Source organism: Panicum hallii, chromosome 6, assembly GCF_002211085.1.
Source record: "Panicum hallii strain FIL2 chromosome 6, PHallii_v3.1, whole genome shotgun sequence".
NCBI classification, from domain to species: Eukaryota; Viridiplantae; Streptophyta; class Magnoliopsida; order Poales; family Poaceae; genus Panicum; species Panicum hallii.
In genome coordinates, this window is record NC_038047.1 from 5,161,383 (window position 1) to 5,178,852 (window position 17,470).

The 17,470-nt window shown below is 41.3% G+C and overlaps 3 protein-coding genes across 5 annotated transcripts; 2 read left to right on the forward strand and 1 right to left on the reverse strand.

Moving 5' to 3' along the window:
* The first annotated feature begins 1,778 nt into the window (after window positions 1-1,778).
* Window positions 1,779-8,190, forward strand: LOC112896705 (methyl-CpG-binding domain-containing protein 13-like). Of its 3 annotated transcripts, none has more exons than XM_025964803.1 (10): window positions 1,779-1,916; window positions 3,259-3,619; window positions 3,724-3,816; window positions 3,912-4,022; window positions 4,118-4,228; window positions 4,329-4,439; window positions 4,535-4,645; window positions 4,739-4,831; window positions 5,268-5,417; window positions 5,906-8,190. In XM_025964803.1, the coding sequence occupies exons 2-10, from the start codon at window positions 3,296-3,298 to the stop codon at window positions 7,700-7,702; spliced, it is 2,901 nt and encodes a 966-aa protein (XP_025820588.1). In that variant the 5' UTR covers window positions 1,779-1,916; window positions 3,259-3,295; the 3' UTR covers window positions 7,703-8,190. The 3 variants fall into 3 exon arrangements, with proteins under 3 accessions (XP_025820588.1, XP_025820589.1, XP_025820591.1); XM_025964804.1 differs by having other exon boundaries at window positions 4,169-4,228; XM_025964806.1 differs by lacking the exon at window positions 4,118-4,228.
* A 950-nt stretch (window positions 8,191-9,140) lies between these two features.
* On the forward strand, window positions 9,141-13,262 carry LOC112897240 (UDP-N-acetylglucosamine diphosphorylase 1). The gene is made up of 15 exons (XM_025965496.1): window positions 9,141-9,614; window positions 10,053-10,107; window positions 10,189-10,340; window positions 10,455-10,494; window positions 10,758-10,847; window positions 10,931-11,043; window positions 11,158-11,232; window positions 11,452-11,491; window positions 11,582-11,664; window positions 11,750-11,827; window positions 11,922-12,065; window positions 12,140-12,207; window positions 12,365-12,479; window positions 12,606-12,762; window positions 12,867-13,262. The coding sequence occupies exons 1-15, from the start codon at window positions 9,441-9,443 to the stop codon at window positions 12,962-12,964; spliced, it is 1,482 nt and encodes a 493-aa protein (XP_025821281.1). The 5' UTR covers window positions 9,141-9,440; the 3' UTR covers window positions 12,965-13,262.
* LOC112897242 (probable pectinesterase 8) lies at window positions 13,177-15,506 on the reverse strand. Its single transcript, XM_025965497.1, has 5 exons — window positions 14,533-15,506; window positions 14,262-14,433; window positions 13,965-14,171; window positions 13,626-13,885; window positions 13,177-13,538 (listed from the first exon to the last, which is right to left on the reverse strand). The coding sequence occupies exons 1-5, from the start codon at window positions 14,919-14,921 to the stop codon at window positions 13,367-13,369; spliced, it is 1,200 nt and encodes a 399-aa protein (XP_025821282.1). The 5' UTR covers window positions 14,922-15,506; the 3' UTR covers window positions 13,177-13,366.
* Window positions 15,507-17,470: the final 1,964 nt, after the last annotated feature.

Below are 17,470 nucleotides of genomic sequence, written 5' to 3' on the forward strand. Positions count from 1 at the left end.
GATTTCGCGACTCCATAGCCATTTCATCTTGGATTGGATCGCGAAACTATGCATGATTTGTACTTGCAGGAACGTATAGCGATCCGAGCTCACAAGAGAATCTAGCTGTACAATATATCACGAAACTGGATGCTGAAAAGCAATATTAACGTCGGCTTCGACAGAATTATAGAAGTTCCCATCAACCCAGGTCTAAGTAAACATCCTAGAAACATTTTAGTCTTAGAAGGTGTTTGGTTTGGAAGAGCTTATTACAAGCACATAGGACTCTCACATGGAGGGGTTTATCATAAGCTCAAAGTGGTGTTTGGTTGTAGCGGCTTATAAAAAATCCTAGTAGTTGGTAATGACTTTTTTACCCCTCATTAATGCCCTGTAGGTGAGGGAGATAAGGGTAGTGGGAGGAAAGTAAGGATATTTTGGTGAGTCCACGGAAAATAAGCCTCATAAACATTCTTTGGAGGGGCTTATGGGCATAAGCCTCACCTACAAGCCTTCATATTTGTATAAAAAGAGACTTATGATGGGTTTATTGGTGGGGCTTATAATAGCCCCTCCAAAACCAAACATCCCTAGAAAATATTGTACTAATTTTACTTTACGCATCATGATCCTATCAGCTTGTATTACGTTATCCAAACGTCCATAACAAGGTTCTATAGAGCATTTCCACACGTGGACACATTTTCTTTGTAGCATCACCAGTAGAAAATGGTACAAGTAACCGTCATAATATGTTCCATTAAAATAAGATTGTAGGATTATATATAAGTAACATCTTATAGCCAGCTGGCCATCGAGCTACTGTGCTAGAGTGCAAGAATTTCTTTTACCATGTGGTGCTTGCTTGGAAGCTCGTGCACGCGACTCTTGGGGTGGGCAAAAGAGCCCTATCCGCTTGCTCCATGCGGGCCCAGAAGTCAACCTTGCCTCACAAACAAATTGACCCTAACTCACCTTCTCCTATGTCATCATCTGCGGAGAGAGCAGATAGACGGACGTATCGTCAATGGTGCTTTGCAGTCACCATGTAGAATGCGTGTAGGCAAAGGCAGAAGGAAGCGGCAAGCAAACCATGAGACTTCACAGAATGTCGGATTCTTAGATTGTTGGTGAGAGCACCCCTAATTATAATGTAGCTTCTTCCATATATCTACCTAACATAGTTTGGGAGTATATCTGCTTTTGGATCTTGCATGTGACATTTTTTTAGAAAAGAAAAGCAAATAGCTATTTTCTCTATATCAGTCTGGTTTTGCATTGGATTGGTCAGCTCCTGCCAAATTGTTAATTGCTCATATTGGCTGTTTCATTAGCCTGCAATTCCATCTATGCATGTTTTTCAAAAATACTAAGGTACAATATTATGAACAGTTGTTTGAATAATATGAGCTTCTGGACCTATGGAATTTACAATTCTCAATGCATATTTCTCTTTCACGTTTGCAAAAAGAAAAGCAAAAAATGATTTATAGTTAATATCACAAGTCACAACCAAAAAAGTTCAGGCATAGTTTCTGGCGAATGTAACAGTTCGATAATTCGATGCGTAGAATCAAAATCGCTGAGAAGATGGAAAAATTAGATTCTTGCAGTCTTACACCATCAGTAGCTTTTGTATCGCTGAAGGCGAGCCGCTAGCGGCGGGGCGAGTCGACTCGAGCCCAGCCGACGCGACGCGTGCGTGCCTGGCTGACGTCGAGGAGCTGAGCCCGAGCTCTCGTCGGTCAAAAAAAGGGTCTCCCACTCTCCCACTCCCCACCCTTCTCGACCCCTCCGCCGCCTACCACACCACCGGTCACGGCCCCCCACCCCCCCCCCCCAACCCCCACGCCTCGCCGGAACCCTAACCCTAGCGGCGGGAGGTGGAGCCAGGTCAAACGCCATGCGACCGCCGGCGCCGTACCGACGGGGCGGTGAGTCCTCCTCGCTCCTTCCGCCACTCTCTCCTCCGCCTCGCGCTCTGGGTGTCCCGGCACCCGCGCGGCCCGCCGCTCGGTGTTCCTTGGGACTGGGAAGGGTGAGCGGGTAGGTCGGGATTAACGGGTGTGTGAAGCGTCCGGGGGATGCTTGATTGGGTGATCCGGGTTGGTAATTTGGGTGTTTTGACTTTGGTTCGATATGTGGTGCTTAGGGGAATCGGAGCTCTGCTGGGTGCGTTTGCCTTTGGGGAATGGATTTTGGGGCTAAGAGAAAGATTGGGTTTTGGTGCTAGAGCCGTGATGCGGTGCTGTATCATGAGAAAAATCGAGGCTTTAGGTCAGGACGGGTAGGAATTGATGTTCTGGTTTTTCGATTTCTAGGTTGCAGGATCATGGCATTAGCTGTTCAGTTGAAATTGAAGTTTGGGTTCGAAATGGTCGGTTTTTACTTTTCAGGGTTTAAATACTATCTCTAGTGGTCTGGTCTGGTGGATTGAGTTTTGGATTGACGAACATGAGGCGAACATAGAGTTGCTGGTTGTTCTAACAGCTAATGACGGGATTTGGCCTTCACTTTTTAAGGCCAGCTAACCAATAGTTTGACTCTCCTTGTGCCTCATGGATGGTGCTTGAATCCATGGCTGGATTTTGCTGATACATTCTTAGGTTGATTTCTGGCCTATAATGGTATATGATTATAAATTATTGTTTATCGCTTGCTTTGTTTCATGAAAAAACTTAAATTCTACTACCTCGGATTCTAAGTATAAGTCCATCTGGTTTTATCTTAATCAAACCTTTCAACTTTGACCATCAATGTCTAGAAAAACATATAGATTGACAACATAGGTTGATCATGAGAAATATTTTCATAATATTTATTTTTTTATATTTATAGTGATACATTTATATAGATACTGCTAGTCAAAGTGTCATATTGAAGGCCATGCCGATGATGTCCTATGGACTAATACAAGAGGATCAGAGGAAGTACCAAAATTTGCTTTTAAAAAAAGAAATACGGGGTTTTCAGATTGACATTCATGAGAAAAATGTCGTTGTAGAACTTATTATGAAATTTGAAAGCACATAGCAACTTGAACTAGTACTCAGTTAACAACTGAGTTATGTGCCCTCTGCTTTGTCTTACTTTCTTCTGATAGAGGATCCTATAACATTATCCCCAATTCACTGTCACCAATTCCAAATAAACTCTCTCATGAATGATATATTTTGCGTTTCAGTACAAACCCTTTTTACCTCCATTATGTCATGATGAGTTTGGAGTCTCGGTCTGCAGCTTCTTGACATTTGTTATTCTGGTGTGATTGAGCAGGTCTTTGTGAATTGAAGTGACTGGAGGGGGCAGCATTATGCAATCTGACTGGCGATCATGTCCTAGAATTCAGAGTAGGGTTGTTAGGGTAAACTGCGTTATGGATTCCGGCAGCAGTTCATGTTCTAGAACACGAAGTGGGCTTGTAAGGAGAAAAGGAATTTTTGCTCCCAGTAAAGCTTCATGTTCGAGAACACGAAGTGGGCTTGTAAGGATAAAGAGCTTTATTCATTCCAGGGATGGTTCATGTTCTAGAACACGAAGTGGACTTGTCAGGATGAAGAGTTTTGTGGATTCCAGTGACAGTTCATGTTCTAGAACAAGAAGTGACCCTGTAAGAGGAAGCCCCCAAGTTGTTGAGGTATGCAAGTTTCTGATACTCCACCCCTAGTAAAAAAAGGATGGCGGCATGACGAGTAAGATTATAGTTTGACACTTTTTTTTTTGTACTTGGATCTAATCCAGGATGAAGAAGTCTTGAAGGGTTCTCCTGATGGATGGGTGAAAGAAGACTCACCCGTGAGAACACAAAATGTCAAAGGAAGTCCGGCTGCCAAGGCATGCTAGTTTCCAACTTACTCCACACTTTTTGGTTTGTTTTGAGTGCACTCTTACAAGTTTGTCAGAGTTTCCGTCATCTTATTCTATACTAGGCTGTAACCATGGATGAACCAGTCACGAAGGGGCTTCCTGATGGATGCTTGAATGATGAAATGCCTTCTAGAACGCGGAGTGGGCTTGTCAGAAGAAGACCTACTTTCAAGGTACAAAAGTTTCTGAATCTCCCTCACCCTCTATTTGATTTCATTGCAGAGTAACAAGCGTGTCAAATTGCCCACCATTTCTATTTTTTCGCTAGTTTCTAAGAAAGGATGAACCCGACATTTATGGGTTGCCTGATGGATGGCAGGGACAAGACATGCCTGATAGAACACAAAGTGGGTTTGTCAGAGGAAGCCCTGCCATCAAGGCATGCAACTTTTTTCTTGTTTTCCCTTTCATTTATCTTAAGTATGCAGCTTGACAAGTATTGTGAGAAATCACATGATTTTTTTTGGTTTCATTACTAGATTCTAAGCAAGGATCAACCAGTCATTAAGGGGTTGGCTGATGGATGGCTGAAAGAAGATACACCTCCTGGAACTCGAAGTGGCCTTGTCAGAGGAAGCCTTGCTTCCAAGGCATGCAGATTTGTAGCTACCCCTTTTCATTTGATCTAATAATTCAGTTTGATAACTATTCTGAGAAATTGCTGTTTTTTTTTTGTTTCATTTAGGCTCCAGTCAAGGCTGAACTAGTCAGAAAGGCGCAACATGATGGATGGCTGAAAAAAGACAAGCCTGCTGGGACACAAAGTGATCTTGTTGGAGGACGACCTGCTGTCAAGGCATGCAAATTTTGAACTACCCCACTTTTCCTTTATTTTAAAGGTGCACATTGACAAGCATGACAGAATTTACACTTAATATTTTGTCGCTAGACCCTACAAAAGAATGGAAGAGTCATTGAGGGGCTGCCTGATGGATGGCGCAAAGAATACAGGCCAAGAAAGATTGGATCATTTCAGGATCCAGTATGCTGTCCTGACACTTTCCCTCTTGTTTTCCTTTTGTTTTTGCTTAATCTAAACAGCATATATAAGTTGTTACCAACATTCATTTGGAATAAAATTGAATCAAGAAATAAAAATTCCCTGTACTTAAAACTATACATTGAAAATAACTAAACGGAACCCTCGGAAAGAGAGTAAAACATGGATGAACTTCAATATTTCTTACTACCATGTTCCATATCTAGAACAATGGCCTGTTTAGCTTCAAGGTACTAGTCCAAAGCAATTAGAGACTACCTTAAAGGAAACGTAAAAAAACAACTACTGCTGGTACTGCGAAACTTAGTATTTTTCTATGTTGTAGAATGCCTTGCATAAATCTTGTCTTGCTTCACATTGCTTTGCTTAATTTTTGTGAACTGGCTCAATTGGCCTCTAATTCTTTTCATCTGTGCAGTTCTACATTGATCCTGTAAGTGGATATGAATTTCGCTCTTTGAAGGATGTGCACCGGTATCTTGAAACAGGAGATATTGACCAATGTGCTATGAAACCAAAGAAGGGCAGCACCATCTATGACGTTCATATAACAGAAAGCCAAACTCTTGTGAGTTCCTTGCAGCTTTCATTGTTCAACTAGTATATATTCATCCATAAAAAACATTAGAGAAACAAATATTAGGAAGCACAACTGTGATGCCCACCTCAAGTTGCACATATCTGTTCACGAGAGGTTGATGAATTGAGTCATAGGCATGTGATGTCTTCTATGTCATGCAAATGACCCACTTGCCAACTGGTCATATTCTGGTGGAATGGTGGACACAATATCCCCTTAGAGGAATAAGAATATTGCAGATCACGTTTTTCTTTGTGTCACCTGTGAAGAATCAAAGTTTTGACTTTTGACGCACCTTCTATGGTCTAACCAAATCACATGATTCAGATGCCTTTGGATTTCTGAATACAGTTTCAGTTTACATATCATGTATGAAACTAAAGGAAATTGATAAAGTTGTTTTTCATTTATGTCTGTCCCTTGCTTTTTTTTTTATCAAGTTCGCTCTTCTCATTACATCATTTTTCTGGAATCAGACAAGTTCGTCATCGCAACGCACAAAGCCAAGTACCGCGGATAAGGGTATTCAGTGTGAAATATTAACTTCAGAAGGCATTATGATGCCGTGGGAGAAACTCGTTACTCCTTATAGTGAAAATGATACTGAAGATACTGTGTTACCAGAGTCCGAGAGCTTGAAAGCAATGCAAGGGTATGGCGATAAGCTTGAAACTTTGGAACACAGGAGTGTTGAACCAGTCTCTGCACAATGTGGTACAAGGGAGACCAAATCTCTTAAAAGGAAAGAACAAAATGTAGAGGTGAGATCCAAGAAGCGTAAAGCCAATCCTGCGGTGACAACTATCCGAGTTTCGCCCCGTTTAGCTGCACTGAATGTTCAGCAGGAAGCAAGCATCGAGCCCGAGGATCAACCGATTAATGTAAATCCTATTGATCGGGTACATACTATAGAAGAGAACTCTAACGATCTGTCACAAATGAGTCAATCAGGCACCGTGAATCAGATACATGGTAATCTGGAAAGCACTTCAATTCATTTACAGTTGAGCCAAGCAGACACTGCTGAAGGAATGGAGGATATTCAGGAAAACACTACCAGTCATTCACAGCTGAGCCAGGTGGACACTGTGAATCATATACAGACAAATCAGGAGAAAACTGCCAGTCAGGTGGAGTCAATCCTAGCAGATATTCCTGTTCTGGAGGACAGATCCATTATAGACCATGCAGATATTCCAATACAGACAATGCAGGAGTGCACTAAAGATCCACTGAGCCAAGCAGACATTGTGAATCATATACAGACAGATCAGGATTTCACTGCTAATCAATTACAGTTGAGCTTAGCAGACACTGTCATTCCAGTACAGCCTTTTCAGGAATACACTATTAGCTACTCACAACCGGTCAAAGCTGACACAATAAATCAAATACAGGCCAATCAGGAAAGCACTTGCGACCGCTTTCACTTAAGCCAAGTAGACACTGTCACTAAAATGCAGATAATTCAGGAGAACTTGACCAGGCAACCAAATCTGAGCCAAGCAGACAATGTGGGTCAGGCACACATCGATCTAGAAAGCACTATTGATTATTCACAGCTGAGCAAAGCTGACACTATAAACCAACTACAAGCCAATCAGGAAAACACTGCTGATCAGTTACATTTTAGCCAGGCAGACTGTGTCACTCAAATTCAGACAATACAAGGCAACATGTCCAAGCACCCACAGCTGAGCCAAGCAGACACTGTGGATCGGATACACATCAATCGGGAAGGCACTACCAATCACTTGCAACCAAACTATGCTGAAAATTCTATGCTGCAGGCTAGTTTGTCTTGGGCTCCTGAACAAAATGGTGGAGCTGATTTCTGGAAAAATTTTGAAAATCATGACTCGTTGGTTCCCATGCCAGTAGGTGGAGCAACTGTTGCAAGCTTTCCAGCAAATGTTAGATTCCAAAATGCAGCAGGAACAGAAGAACCTGCTTTGCCGGCACAGTCCGCTGCGCCTGAAACAGGTTCTGATCAGTCCGGGTTGGCCTTTCAATCTATTTTTGGAAATGCCTGGTCAGATCCTTGCATCGAGTTTGCTTTCAAGACCCTTACAGGCGACATTCCTGTTCTGGATGACACGACAGTCGTCACAGAATACTTTCCAGAGCAACAAGACTTAAATAAAGACCCATCACCAAATTGTTCCGCTTCAGTTTTAGATAATACCAAGAACCACACACAAGTAGATGTCAACCTCCCAGCACCTATGCCATCGGATAAGCTCTACAATGGCAGTTGGTTCCCTCCCCAGTGAATTCCAGGGAACCAAAAGGAAAAAAAAAGCAATAGCATTTTGTACCTGTGAAAGGCAAATCAGAGAGAAGGCTAGTGGCCAAACCAAACCCAAAGCATAGACTCGTACTCCTGTTATTACTCCGATCTGAATTTGTAATCCCAGTGGGGATACGTGATGTAAAAAGACTGTAGTTTGTTCTAACCATTAGACAGTATGTTAATACATCCAAGCATCCAACGGGATGCAGCTTTGGTGGATCTGCTGGGCAGAGACTGTCAAGTAGCTGATCTGGATTTGATTTTTTTCCTGTTCTTTTTCTTCTGTGCAGTTGCCTGATAGACCCATTCGTTGTAAATTAACCCGTCCTAACTTTTGAACACCTGCGCAATGCGCGTGAGGATCGTTTCTCCTTGTGGACACTTTTGACACTTGGTGCAGTAGCTTCACCGTAGTGTAAGTCTGAATTATATTTCAACGGAATGGTGAACTAATCCGACGTTTGTGTATATTTTACTGAATTTTGATGTGCTGTGGATGGTTACTCCGGTGTTGAATCTATGTCTTCTCTTATTGCTGCTGCTTGGACAATGCGTTAAGGTCAAATGTTTTGAGGCTTCACACACCTCTCGTTTTGAAATACAAGACGTTTTAGTTTTAGACTAAGTTAAATCTCTTTAACTTCGACCATATCTATTTTTAAGTATGTTAACAACTATAATAGCAAATAAATGTATTTTTAATATATGTTTAATAGTGAATTTTAATGAATAATTTAATATCATACTTCCTCCGTTTTTAAATTATTAGTCGTTTTGGTTTTTCTAGATACATAACATATATGTTTATGTTTAGATGCATAGCAAAGCTTATGAATCTAGAAAAGTTAAAACGATTAGTAATTTGGAATAGAGAAAGTACATATATATTATGTACTTTTATTTATGAATTTGGTTAAAATTAGAAAAACTTGACTTAAAACGAAGCTAAACTCTCTTGCATTTTAGAGTGGAGTAATTATGAGAAATTGTACATGTAAGGACAGATTGCAACCGCCAAAATAATGCACATTTGATTAAAGTTGTTCTCCAGCTTTGCACTATTTGGTGCCTATAGCACCCTTACTAGATTCACATTTTCTAGAGCGTCTTCTTTTTACAGAAGCAACATGGTTCTTTCAACCCACTTTCTAGTTCTCAAACGATCACAAAAACATATATTCTAAATTCTAATCAAATACAAACGCAAAAAACACACTGATGTAATCTAAACATTTAAGTTTAGCTCAATTACAATCTAATCCACTGACAAATATTGCGCCTATCGAAATGCTTTTGGACCTCTCGTGAAAAGCCCTCATTCGATATTTCGAATGACCTGGTCGCAAAATATCCTATTCCTGTTTTTATTTGCCAGTAAATTTGATCCATATGTTCAACTCTACCACTAGTCTCCCCGATTGGTGGATTGACAGTTTTGCCCCTCAGCAGAAAGGCCCGGCTCGAAAATTCTCTGCAGCAGTGGGAATATGGGCATCAGCCGGCCGCGGCGGAGCACCTCCGCCTCCTCGTCCCACGCTGACACGATCCAATCACGACGCTAATCAGTCAAGCCTCCCCCGTCCTAGTTAATCGGCTGCTCCAGATCGGATCGTACCCGTTCTACATCATCACTGCCCAGCCGCAGGTCTTGTGCTCTCTCTCTCTCTCTCTCTCTCTCTCTCTCTGTTGGCGGTGTTGCTGCTGCTGCGGGCTGAGAGATGACGGAGATGGTGGTGGCCGCGCGGGCGCCGGCGCCGGCGGCGGGGAGGTGGGGCGCGGCGCCGCCGCAGGAGCTGCTGGAGAGGCTCAAGGACTACGGCCAGGAGGGCGCCTTCGCCTTCTGGGACGAGCTCGGCCCCGAGGAGCGCGACCACCTCATCAGGGACATCGAGGTAAGCAGCCGTCGATGCCGTCAAGATTTCTTCTTTCTCTTTCGCTCTTCTTTTTTGTACCCTTGTGTTTAGTGGCACGAGATGTGAAATATGTGGTCATACTCTTCAGGAAGGTTTGATTTTCAACAACGACTCGTAAAAATCTGTTCTTTCGGTAGAAATCTGAACCAGTGTAAGGTTCCCCTTAACGTTGCAACTGGGCCAGGAATTAAGATGCAACTGATGTCATTTCTTATAAAAGAATAGAGGTAAATGAAGTGAAATAAATAAAAGGCAAGTTGTTTTGTTATAGTATGAGTGTGATCCTTGACTCCTAGAGCTCATAATTCAGCTGCTGTAGCCCTTGAACACTGATCTCAGTTATTATCTCATACACGAAGTGAATGCATGGGTGTTACTGAACTTCTTATTTACTAAGCTTGATGAATTGCATTTCAGAGCCTAGATCTTCCTAGGATCGATCGGATCATCCGGTGCTCGCTCAGATCACAAGGTGAGCAGACACCTACCATGCTTCAGTATGCAATATAGATTTCAGCTAGTGTTCAATCATGTTATTTTGATGCAAGTACAGGTGCTCCTGTGCCGGCCGTCGAGCCTGTGCCAGAGTCAAGTGTCTCGACGGTTGACGACAGAACTCCTGATGACAAGGAAACGTGGTGGAGAAGGGGCTTGAGAGCCATTTCAGAGGGGAAGTTGGCCGTTGTCCTGTTGGCTGGTGGTCAGGTAACTCTTGAAGAAATCCCTTAGATTGCTATGCGCTTGTCCAGATTATATACTACGGTATGGTGGAGAATGCTCATATACTTTGCTCTCTGTTTTTCTTCCAATTATGTACAGGGCACTCGGCTCGGCAGTTCTGACCCTAAGGGGTGTTTCAGTAAGTCTTTCCACCCAAGCCCTTCAATCCTACTTCTGCTTTGTGCAAATAATGCTATGTAATTTGATCTGATATAAAACTGTCCCATTCCTCCAAATTTCCTTGTTGTCTATGTGAGGATAGTAATTTTGCATGTATTGTTTGCATTTTTTTCGGTTCGGTCAGTTAACATGGGAATGCAGTATTAGTATTACTGTTCAAATATTGTAATATCCAAAACTGCAGTCATCATGGTGTTCATTTCCTCACCAATTTTTGTTTAGGTATCGGGCTTCCATCTAGGAAGTCACTTTTCCAACTACAAGCTGAACGGATTTTGTGTATTCAGAAGCTGGCTGCTCAATGCACTGATGGTAAATTTGTTTTAGTCCTTTTGGTAGTTCACTTCTGTTTGGTTTAAAGTTCTTAAACTCGAAATGTTGTTAACTACTTGCAGCCCCAGGTAGCACAGTGCAAATTCACTGGTATATAATGACTAGTCCCTTTACTGATGAAGCCACACGAAAATTCTTCGAAACCCACAGATATTTTGGCTTAGAGCCTAACCAAGTAAGGATGGTTACATGATTCTCTTTTGTGATTAGAAATTCCATTCAACTTTAATGCATGGCTTCCTAAATATTACTATAAGAATTATCATCAATTTTATTCTTGTCTTTGCAGGTGACTTTTTTCCAGCAAGGTACTGTTCCATGTGTCTCTCCTGATGGAAGATTTATTATGGAGACACCCTATAAGGTACCTCTTTCTGCAATTATTTTTGTGAAAAATATTATAATTTACAGTGATAGGTTAAGACATCAATCTATTGCAACTGAATTGGTTGGACTAGCATCATTGAAATGCAAGTATTTTGAATTTATGAAGGAGAAGTGGTGGGTACATGAAAATTTTCCAGGTTGTGGATCTTCCTGTAGTAATTACATCTTTCTATTTTAATATTATGTTGAAAACCAGGTAGCAAAGGCTCCTGATGGCAACGGCGGAGTATATGCTGGTAATTGCTTAAATCATGATGCAGTACTTGTATGCTTCTAGTGTTAGTCTTGGATTTGTGCTTATATTTTTTTCCTTTTGCTGCATGAAGCTCTAAAATCTAAACGGTTGCTGGATGATATGGCTGCAAAAGGTGTGAAGTATGTAGATTGTTATGGAGTTGATAATGTATTGGTGAGTATATTGTTTCTACAGGTTATTTGATGGAATCATCCTCCTTTTTTGAATTGTCATTAAATAATTAATTTATTTGACACAGGTCCGTGTTGCAGATCCAACATTCCTTGGATACTTCATTGACAGAGGCGTATCTGCTGCTGCTAAGGTTGTAAGGAAGGTAGGGCCATATATTTAATGCTTAATTTTGATTGTAAGAGAGTATGTATCTCAATGATTGCTTACATTATGTGCTGTGCTGTTCACATGTTCAGGCATATCCACAAGAGAAAGTTGGAGTATTTGTTCAGCGTGGAAGGGGTGGACCTCTCTCCGTGGTCGAATACAGTGAAATGGATGCAGCTATGACTACCGAAATCAATCAAACTACTGGGCGCCTTCGTTATTGTTGGAGCAATGTATGATTCTTAGGACCCCCTCCTTCGACCACTCCATGTAAACTAACAAAAGTGTATTTCTTTTATTTTTGTAGGTCTGCCTGCATATGTTCACTTTGGATTTTCTGAACCAAGTAACAAACAGTCTTGAAAAAGATAGCATGTGAGTATTTTTTTTAAAAAATAATTCTTGCACTTTATCTATTCATGTTGCATTTAATCTTTCTTAATATATGTACTTGCTGCATATCTGCATATCTTTTCTGGGAAAACAATTACTAGTGGAGTGTTGAGTTAAAATTTGCTCCATCTATGGACAGTTATCATCTGGCAGAGAAGAGAATTCCGTCAGTCCACGGGTACACATCAGGCTTAAAGCTTGAACAATTTATATTCGATGTGTTCAACTATTCTCCGTCAACAGCTCTTTTTGAGGTTTGATTTCTTATTCACTACTGCTCAAAGTAAAGTACCATGTTCTTCATCTCATTTCTGAAAGCACATAGTAGTGATCACTGTGGGAAAATTTTTATTGGAGCTTGCTGACACCTAAATTTCCAGGTTTTGCGTGAGGAGGAATTTGCGCCAGTGAAGAATGCTAATGGTGCAACTTATGACACTCCTGATAGTGCCAGATTAATGCTTCTTCGGCTTCATAGCCGATGGGTGGTTGCTGCAGGTGGCTTCTTGACACATTCCGTGCCCTTGTATATGACAGGTAAATTGCTTCCCTTATATATGTGTTTCAAAATCTGCTAACTATGTAGAACATTTTAGATTGGAACTCATTGTTTGTCATTAAAACATTGCTCGTAATTTCAGGCGTTGAAGTTTCTCCACTTTGTTCTTATGCTGGAGAGAATCTAGAAGCCATATGCCGAGGAAGGACATTCCATGCACCAAGTGAGATTTCATTCTAGGCATAGTAGTTGTTGGAAGCAACAATCAGAATACAGGAAGATGAGATCTGCCCAATTTTGATTTCAACATGACAACTATTGCAAATAGGATGTTTATATTAGTCAACTCTTGACTATTGTATGTTATGCAAGCACCAATTATTGTAATGCAGCGCTTGAAGTTGCCTCCTTTCTCCCCTAGCATTAATGTGTATTGCATTCTCATGTGCTGCTCAAATGTAGATTATGAGATGCTTTTGTGTAATATTGTCGAAAGCAGCATATTTGTCAAATACATATTATCTCTGCACAATTCTAATTCTTGATTCTATGGGATATAATGTGAGAAAAATCAAACAGTGGAATGTCCTATTTTTCCCTGTTTCAAGTCTGTGACCCTGTTGTCCTCTACCTAGAATTGCTTCAAGCAGATATTAGTGAGTCGCGGTATGGTTTCAGCCATTGATCTCCATCGATGAAAGATGTGTTCAAGTAAGGTAAAACTTGCACATCACTAAGCTTCTGAGCATAAGGCACTCTATCCGCCAGGTTTGCACCATCACCTGTACACTTATACTCTCCATAAAATATAGTCCTGAAAATTCAATTTTCACAAAAACTGATGTCAATGTACTTTCTTTTATGCAGATAAGAATCAACACTAGCATTGAAGGATGCATACTGATCTCTTGAGGGATCATTCCAGTCATTCCATCCTTCAGAGGCTATGATGTCTGACATTGATGTGTAGGCAAAGACGACTCGAGAATATGGTCTCCATGCTCGGCCAAGCCATATCCAACCTGTGCCACCTATGCTACATTTGACAAATGAGTAGCCAGTGTTATCATCTTCTGATACCCGGGCATGTGCAGTGACTGAACCTGTAATTGATCTTTGTCCTGAAGGCACTGGATCTGCAATCGATATCAATCTGCAATTCTGGAGAACAGAGATGCATAAACAGTTGGTAACTTGATAGTAATTATTTTGCAATCCTGTAAGTGTTTCTTTCACTCACTTCATAGAGTGACCTAGCATCTCCAAAGATGAAGTCAATGGAGCCCTGGATGAAACATTCCTTGAAGTAATGCCGGCCTCTATCATCATGGAGTGTGTCTTGTGCTCCGAAGAAGCCACAGCCCCAGAACGCTGCTTGGTCACCATTAATCCGGATTGCCACTGCCTGTGCGTCGACAGCACCAGGCCTTGGGATTGGTGCTACATTCTGGGCAAATAATCAGAAGACTCGGTCAATATCACCCAAGGTAAAGCCTGGAACTTAGCTGAATACATTGTGCAGCATCTAGACAGTTACAATGAAGCTTATGTTTTTCGCAACGAATCCTGATGCGAAAACAGAGACTGAGGCGCTATAGAACGTGCCGTTCGCTGATTTGGCGGTGTCGTTCCAAGCAATCGCTGTAATGTCGAACCCCTGCCCTTGAAATGTGATGTTGGGCTTGGATGCTGGGACCGTCACCTTCTCACTGCAACAATGCTGTGGCTTCAGTAGCATTACACTCAGTAAAAGCGCAATGCTGAATTCTGAAAAGGATCTGAAAGCCTGAACAAGGAGAACTGCTTACAAGTAGATGCCCTTGTTGATCCAAACAACATTCTTCTTCCTGCTGTGGTTTGGAACGGCATTGACTGCCGCCTGCACTGTTGTGAAGTCACAGCAGCCATTGGGGTCGACACAGAATACCGACACCGCTGGTGTGTCGGGCGGAGGGAAGTCCGGTGGGAAGTCGTCGCATAGCGGGTTGTACTTACAGCCATACTGATGATCGGTACAGGCGGAACTGCCTGTAAGCGGGCAGAATGGAAAGGAAGGTTCTGTGAGATCAGAGAGGCCTTCGAGCAATGGAGTGGCTGGGCAGTAGAGATGAGCAGTGGTTGGGAAGTAGAGGTGAGCGGAGAAGACCAGAAATGCTGCAACAACAGCTGCAGCAGCACCATTGATCTGGGCGATCATTTGTGCAGAGGAAACGGGTGCACCATCCGTAGACGAATATGTGATGATTTGGGGGCTTTAAACAGGATCCAGTACACTCTCTGAAGAAGCTTGGATTGCATGCCTTGCAAACAATCTATCTCCTTTCTTCAAGGTTAAGACGCCGGTAAAATAAGCCTGCACAACAGCTGCATTTCATAGCTGAAAAATCCTTTTCAGGTCACTGTCAGAATCTACACATATCTGACCAAACTGTTGCTTCAAAGGAGAATTTTGGTTTGGACATGATCTGACAAGGCTTGGACATTTGACCTCAACTGACCTAATAGAATTTTGGTTTGGTAATATTTGTCATATATATTTTTCTATAAGGCAGAAAGCCAAACGGCAGTAGCCATCTGATGGCAAGCGAGCAAGCCCTGTGCTGTCCCAGCTCCTCTGACGTGCGATGAATCTACCGCCTTCTGACTTACATTAGAGGACCCTCGCCCCTAAGCATTAATTTTTCTAAGTTAGTTATTGATGGTGCAAAAATGCATATTGAATATATGATATGCAATTATTGATGGAATAGACATCCCAACTTCAAAGTGTGAATGGAAGAAAACATCGGGACAAAATGAGTTTGATCATTATTGATGTGAGCCATTTAACTTTTTTTCTCAATGCTAAAGGCGAGTAAATGAATTACTCCTGTCAAAAATAAATGTTATTTTGGTTTGTGTGCAGACAACACATTCAAAATTTGATTACTGTTTCTCTTTGAATGTTCCAGTTTAATTTTTAAAAGGATATGGTTAGATTTGTCCCCAAATTAATTTCCAAATGTTATAACTTTTTTTTTGCATAAATTTTACACTAGTAGTTTGTGGCTAAAATAGTATTTGCTGGCCATATGGCTGTCCAAAAGTACACTTATTTGTGACTGACTCGAGGCAGTATCCCACTTTCCATTGATTTTGATAGGAACCTAGTTCCTTTTTAGGGTATGAAATTAACCCAATTAAGAACATTAAAATGAACGTTTAGCAATCATAGATTTGGACCTAGTATTTTATTTGTTGTACCAATCTAATTCACTTATGTAGATTTCTTCTTATGTGCTCTGGGTAACTACATGGGCCAACTAACATGGACTCATCATCTTGTGTTTGTGGTGCAGTAGTACCAATTATTATGTGCTTGCATGTAGTTGCAAAGGAGGTTTATCTTAGCCTAGCCCAATCGAAGAAGGTTTCAGCATCGAAACTGATTTTTAACAATCTAGATCTGGTTTTAGTTAATTCAGGCTCCAAACAACCCTTATGATTTAAAAAATGATGGACATCAGTATTCAGTTCTCGAGAGGAAAGTAAGGAAAAATAATACCGTGGTAGGAGGAACTGCACAAATAAAAGATCTGATATTTGGAATTCAGTATCGCATCAAGATTGATATAGTAGCAAATCCTAAAGCTACAGCAAGAGAATCTCTGTGTCATTCTCAACATATGTGTGGTTGATAAATGATGATATGAAAGGAGAAAATAGCACAGGGGTCAGAAGGGACAGGCGAGAGCGAAAAAAGAAGAAGAAAAAAAAAAGAGAATGCCGACTGGAACTGAAATAATTCGCACGCCCCAGGAGAAGGATAAGAGAAACACTGTGGAGGATGACGACATGGTGTCTTTATGCAACCATGATAAATTCTAATAATGCTGAAGAAAAGAAATAGATGGAGATGAACTAACTGTGAGTCCTTTTGCACTAGTGCTGAAATTAGGCTTGAACGTTTGATCTTACCAAACTAACCTACTTTTGTTGTGGCAAAATCTATCTACAATGGAGCTAGCACTTATTTTTCGAAGAAAAACATCGCAGATTAGCTTGCCCTTAAGCATTAACACGTAAGGTAGCCATTTGATGATGCCAGCATCCATATGAATCGATGATCTGCAATTACTCATGATATAGACATTTTAATTTCCAAGTACGAAATTGTGAAATAGAGAAACATCGATCAGATGTGTTCATCTTTTGAGTTTGGTCACTGCGGATGTGGGCCACATGTGTCATATATGGTGATAGCGCCTTGAGTCTATCACTTAGTGAACAACAGCAAACGGACTTGAAGCCAAAACTTGGTTAATTTTTAGCTGAAAGTTCGTTTCATACTTTTAAACTTAGTTTGGTCAGAGGAGATTGAATGGAGAAAACATCGATCAGATGCGTTCATTTTTTTGAGTTTGGTCACTGTGATGATTCGCGTGCGTGTGATGATACGCGTGGACTAGTTCTGTTCTTACAATATTACACCTACTTGAGTAAAGTACCAGCGCGCGCACTCCTTTTGCAGAATATGGAGTGACCTGAATGTTGCCACAAAGTGTTGATGATATGCATGGAAAAGTGAGGTACCATATCATTGTCAAGTGTCTGTTCCGAGTTTGAAACAAAAGGGACCATTACAATGTGCCATGGACAAGGACCACTTTTTGGAATATTTGTATAGTTGCATGCATAAATGTTGATGAAACCCTGTGCCTCCAATAATGCAGCTTATTGCTCGATGTATCTCCTCGTGCCAAAACC

What these genes read in the sequence shown, in the direction of transcription:
- LOC112896705 (XM_025964803.1), top strand. Translation starts at nt 3,296, where the DNA reads ATGCAATCTGACTGGCGATCATGTCCTAGAATTCAGAGTAGGGTTGTT. An exon ending in GAGGAAGCCTTGCTTCCAAG is followed by an intron (nt 4,440 to 4,534) that starts GCATGCAGATTT and finishes TGTTTCATTTAG; the next exon opens with GCTCCAGTCAAGGCTGAACT. An exon ending in TAACAGAAAGCCAAACTCTT is followed by an intron (nt 5,418 to 5,905) that starts GTGAGTTCCTTG and finishes TTCTGGAATCAG; the next exon opens with ACAAGTTCGTCATCGCAACG.
- LOC112897240 (XM_025965496.1), top strand. Translation starts at nt 9,441, where the DNA reads ATGACGGAGATGGTGGTGGCCGCGCGGGCGCCGGCGCCGGCGGCGGGG. An exon ending in ACCTCATCAGGGACATCGAG is followed by an intron (nt 9,615 to 10,052) that starts GTAAGCAGCCGT and finishes ATTGCATTTCAG; the next exon opens with AGCCTAGATCTTCCTAGGAT. An exon ending in ATGGAGTTGATAATGTATTG is followed by an intron (nt 11,665 to 11,749) that starts GTGAGTATATTG and finishes TATTTGACACAG; the next exon opens with GTCCGTGTTGCAGATCCAAC.
- LOC112897242 (XM_025965497.1), bottom strand. Translation starts at nt 14,921, where the DNA reads ATGATCGCCCAGATCAATGGTGCTGCTGCAGCTGTTGTTGCAGCATTT. An exon ending in ATCAACAAGGGCATCTACTT is followed by an intron (nt 14,434 to 14,532) that starts GTAAGCAGTTCT and finishes GCATTGTTGCAG; the next exon opens with TGAGAAGGTGACGGTCCCAG. An exon ending in AATGATCCCTCAAGAGATCA is followed by an intron (nt 13,539 to 13,625) that starts GTATGCATCCTT and finishes TTGAATTTTCAG; the next exon opens with GACTATATTTTATGGAGAGT.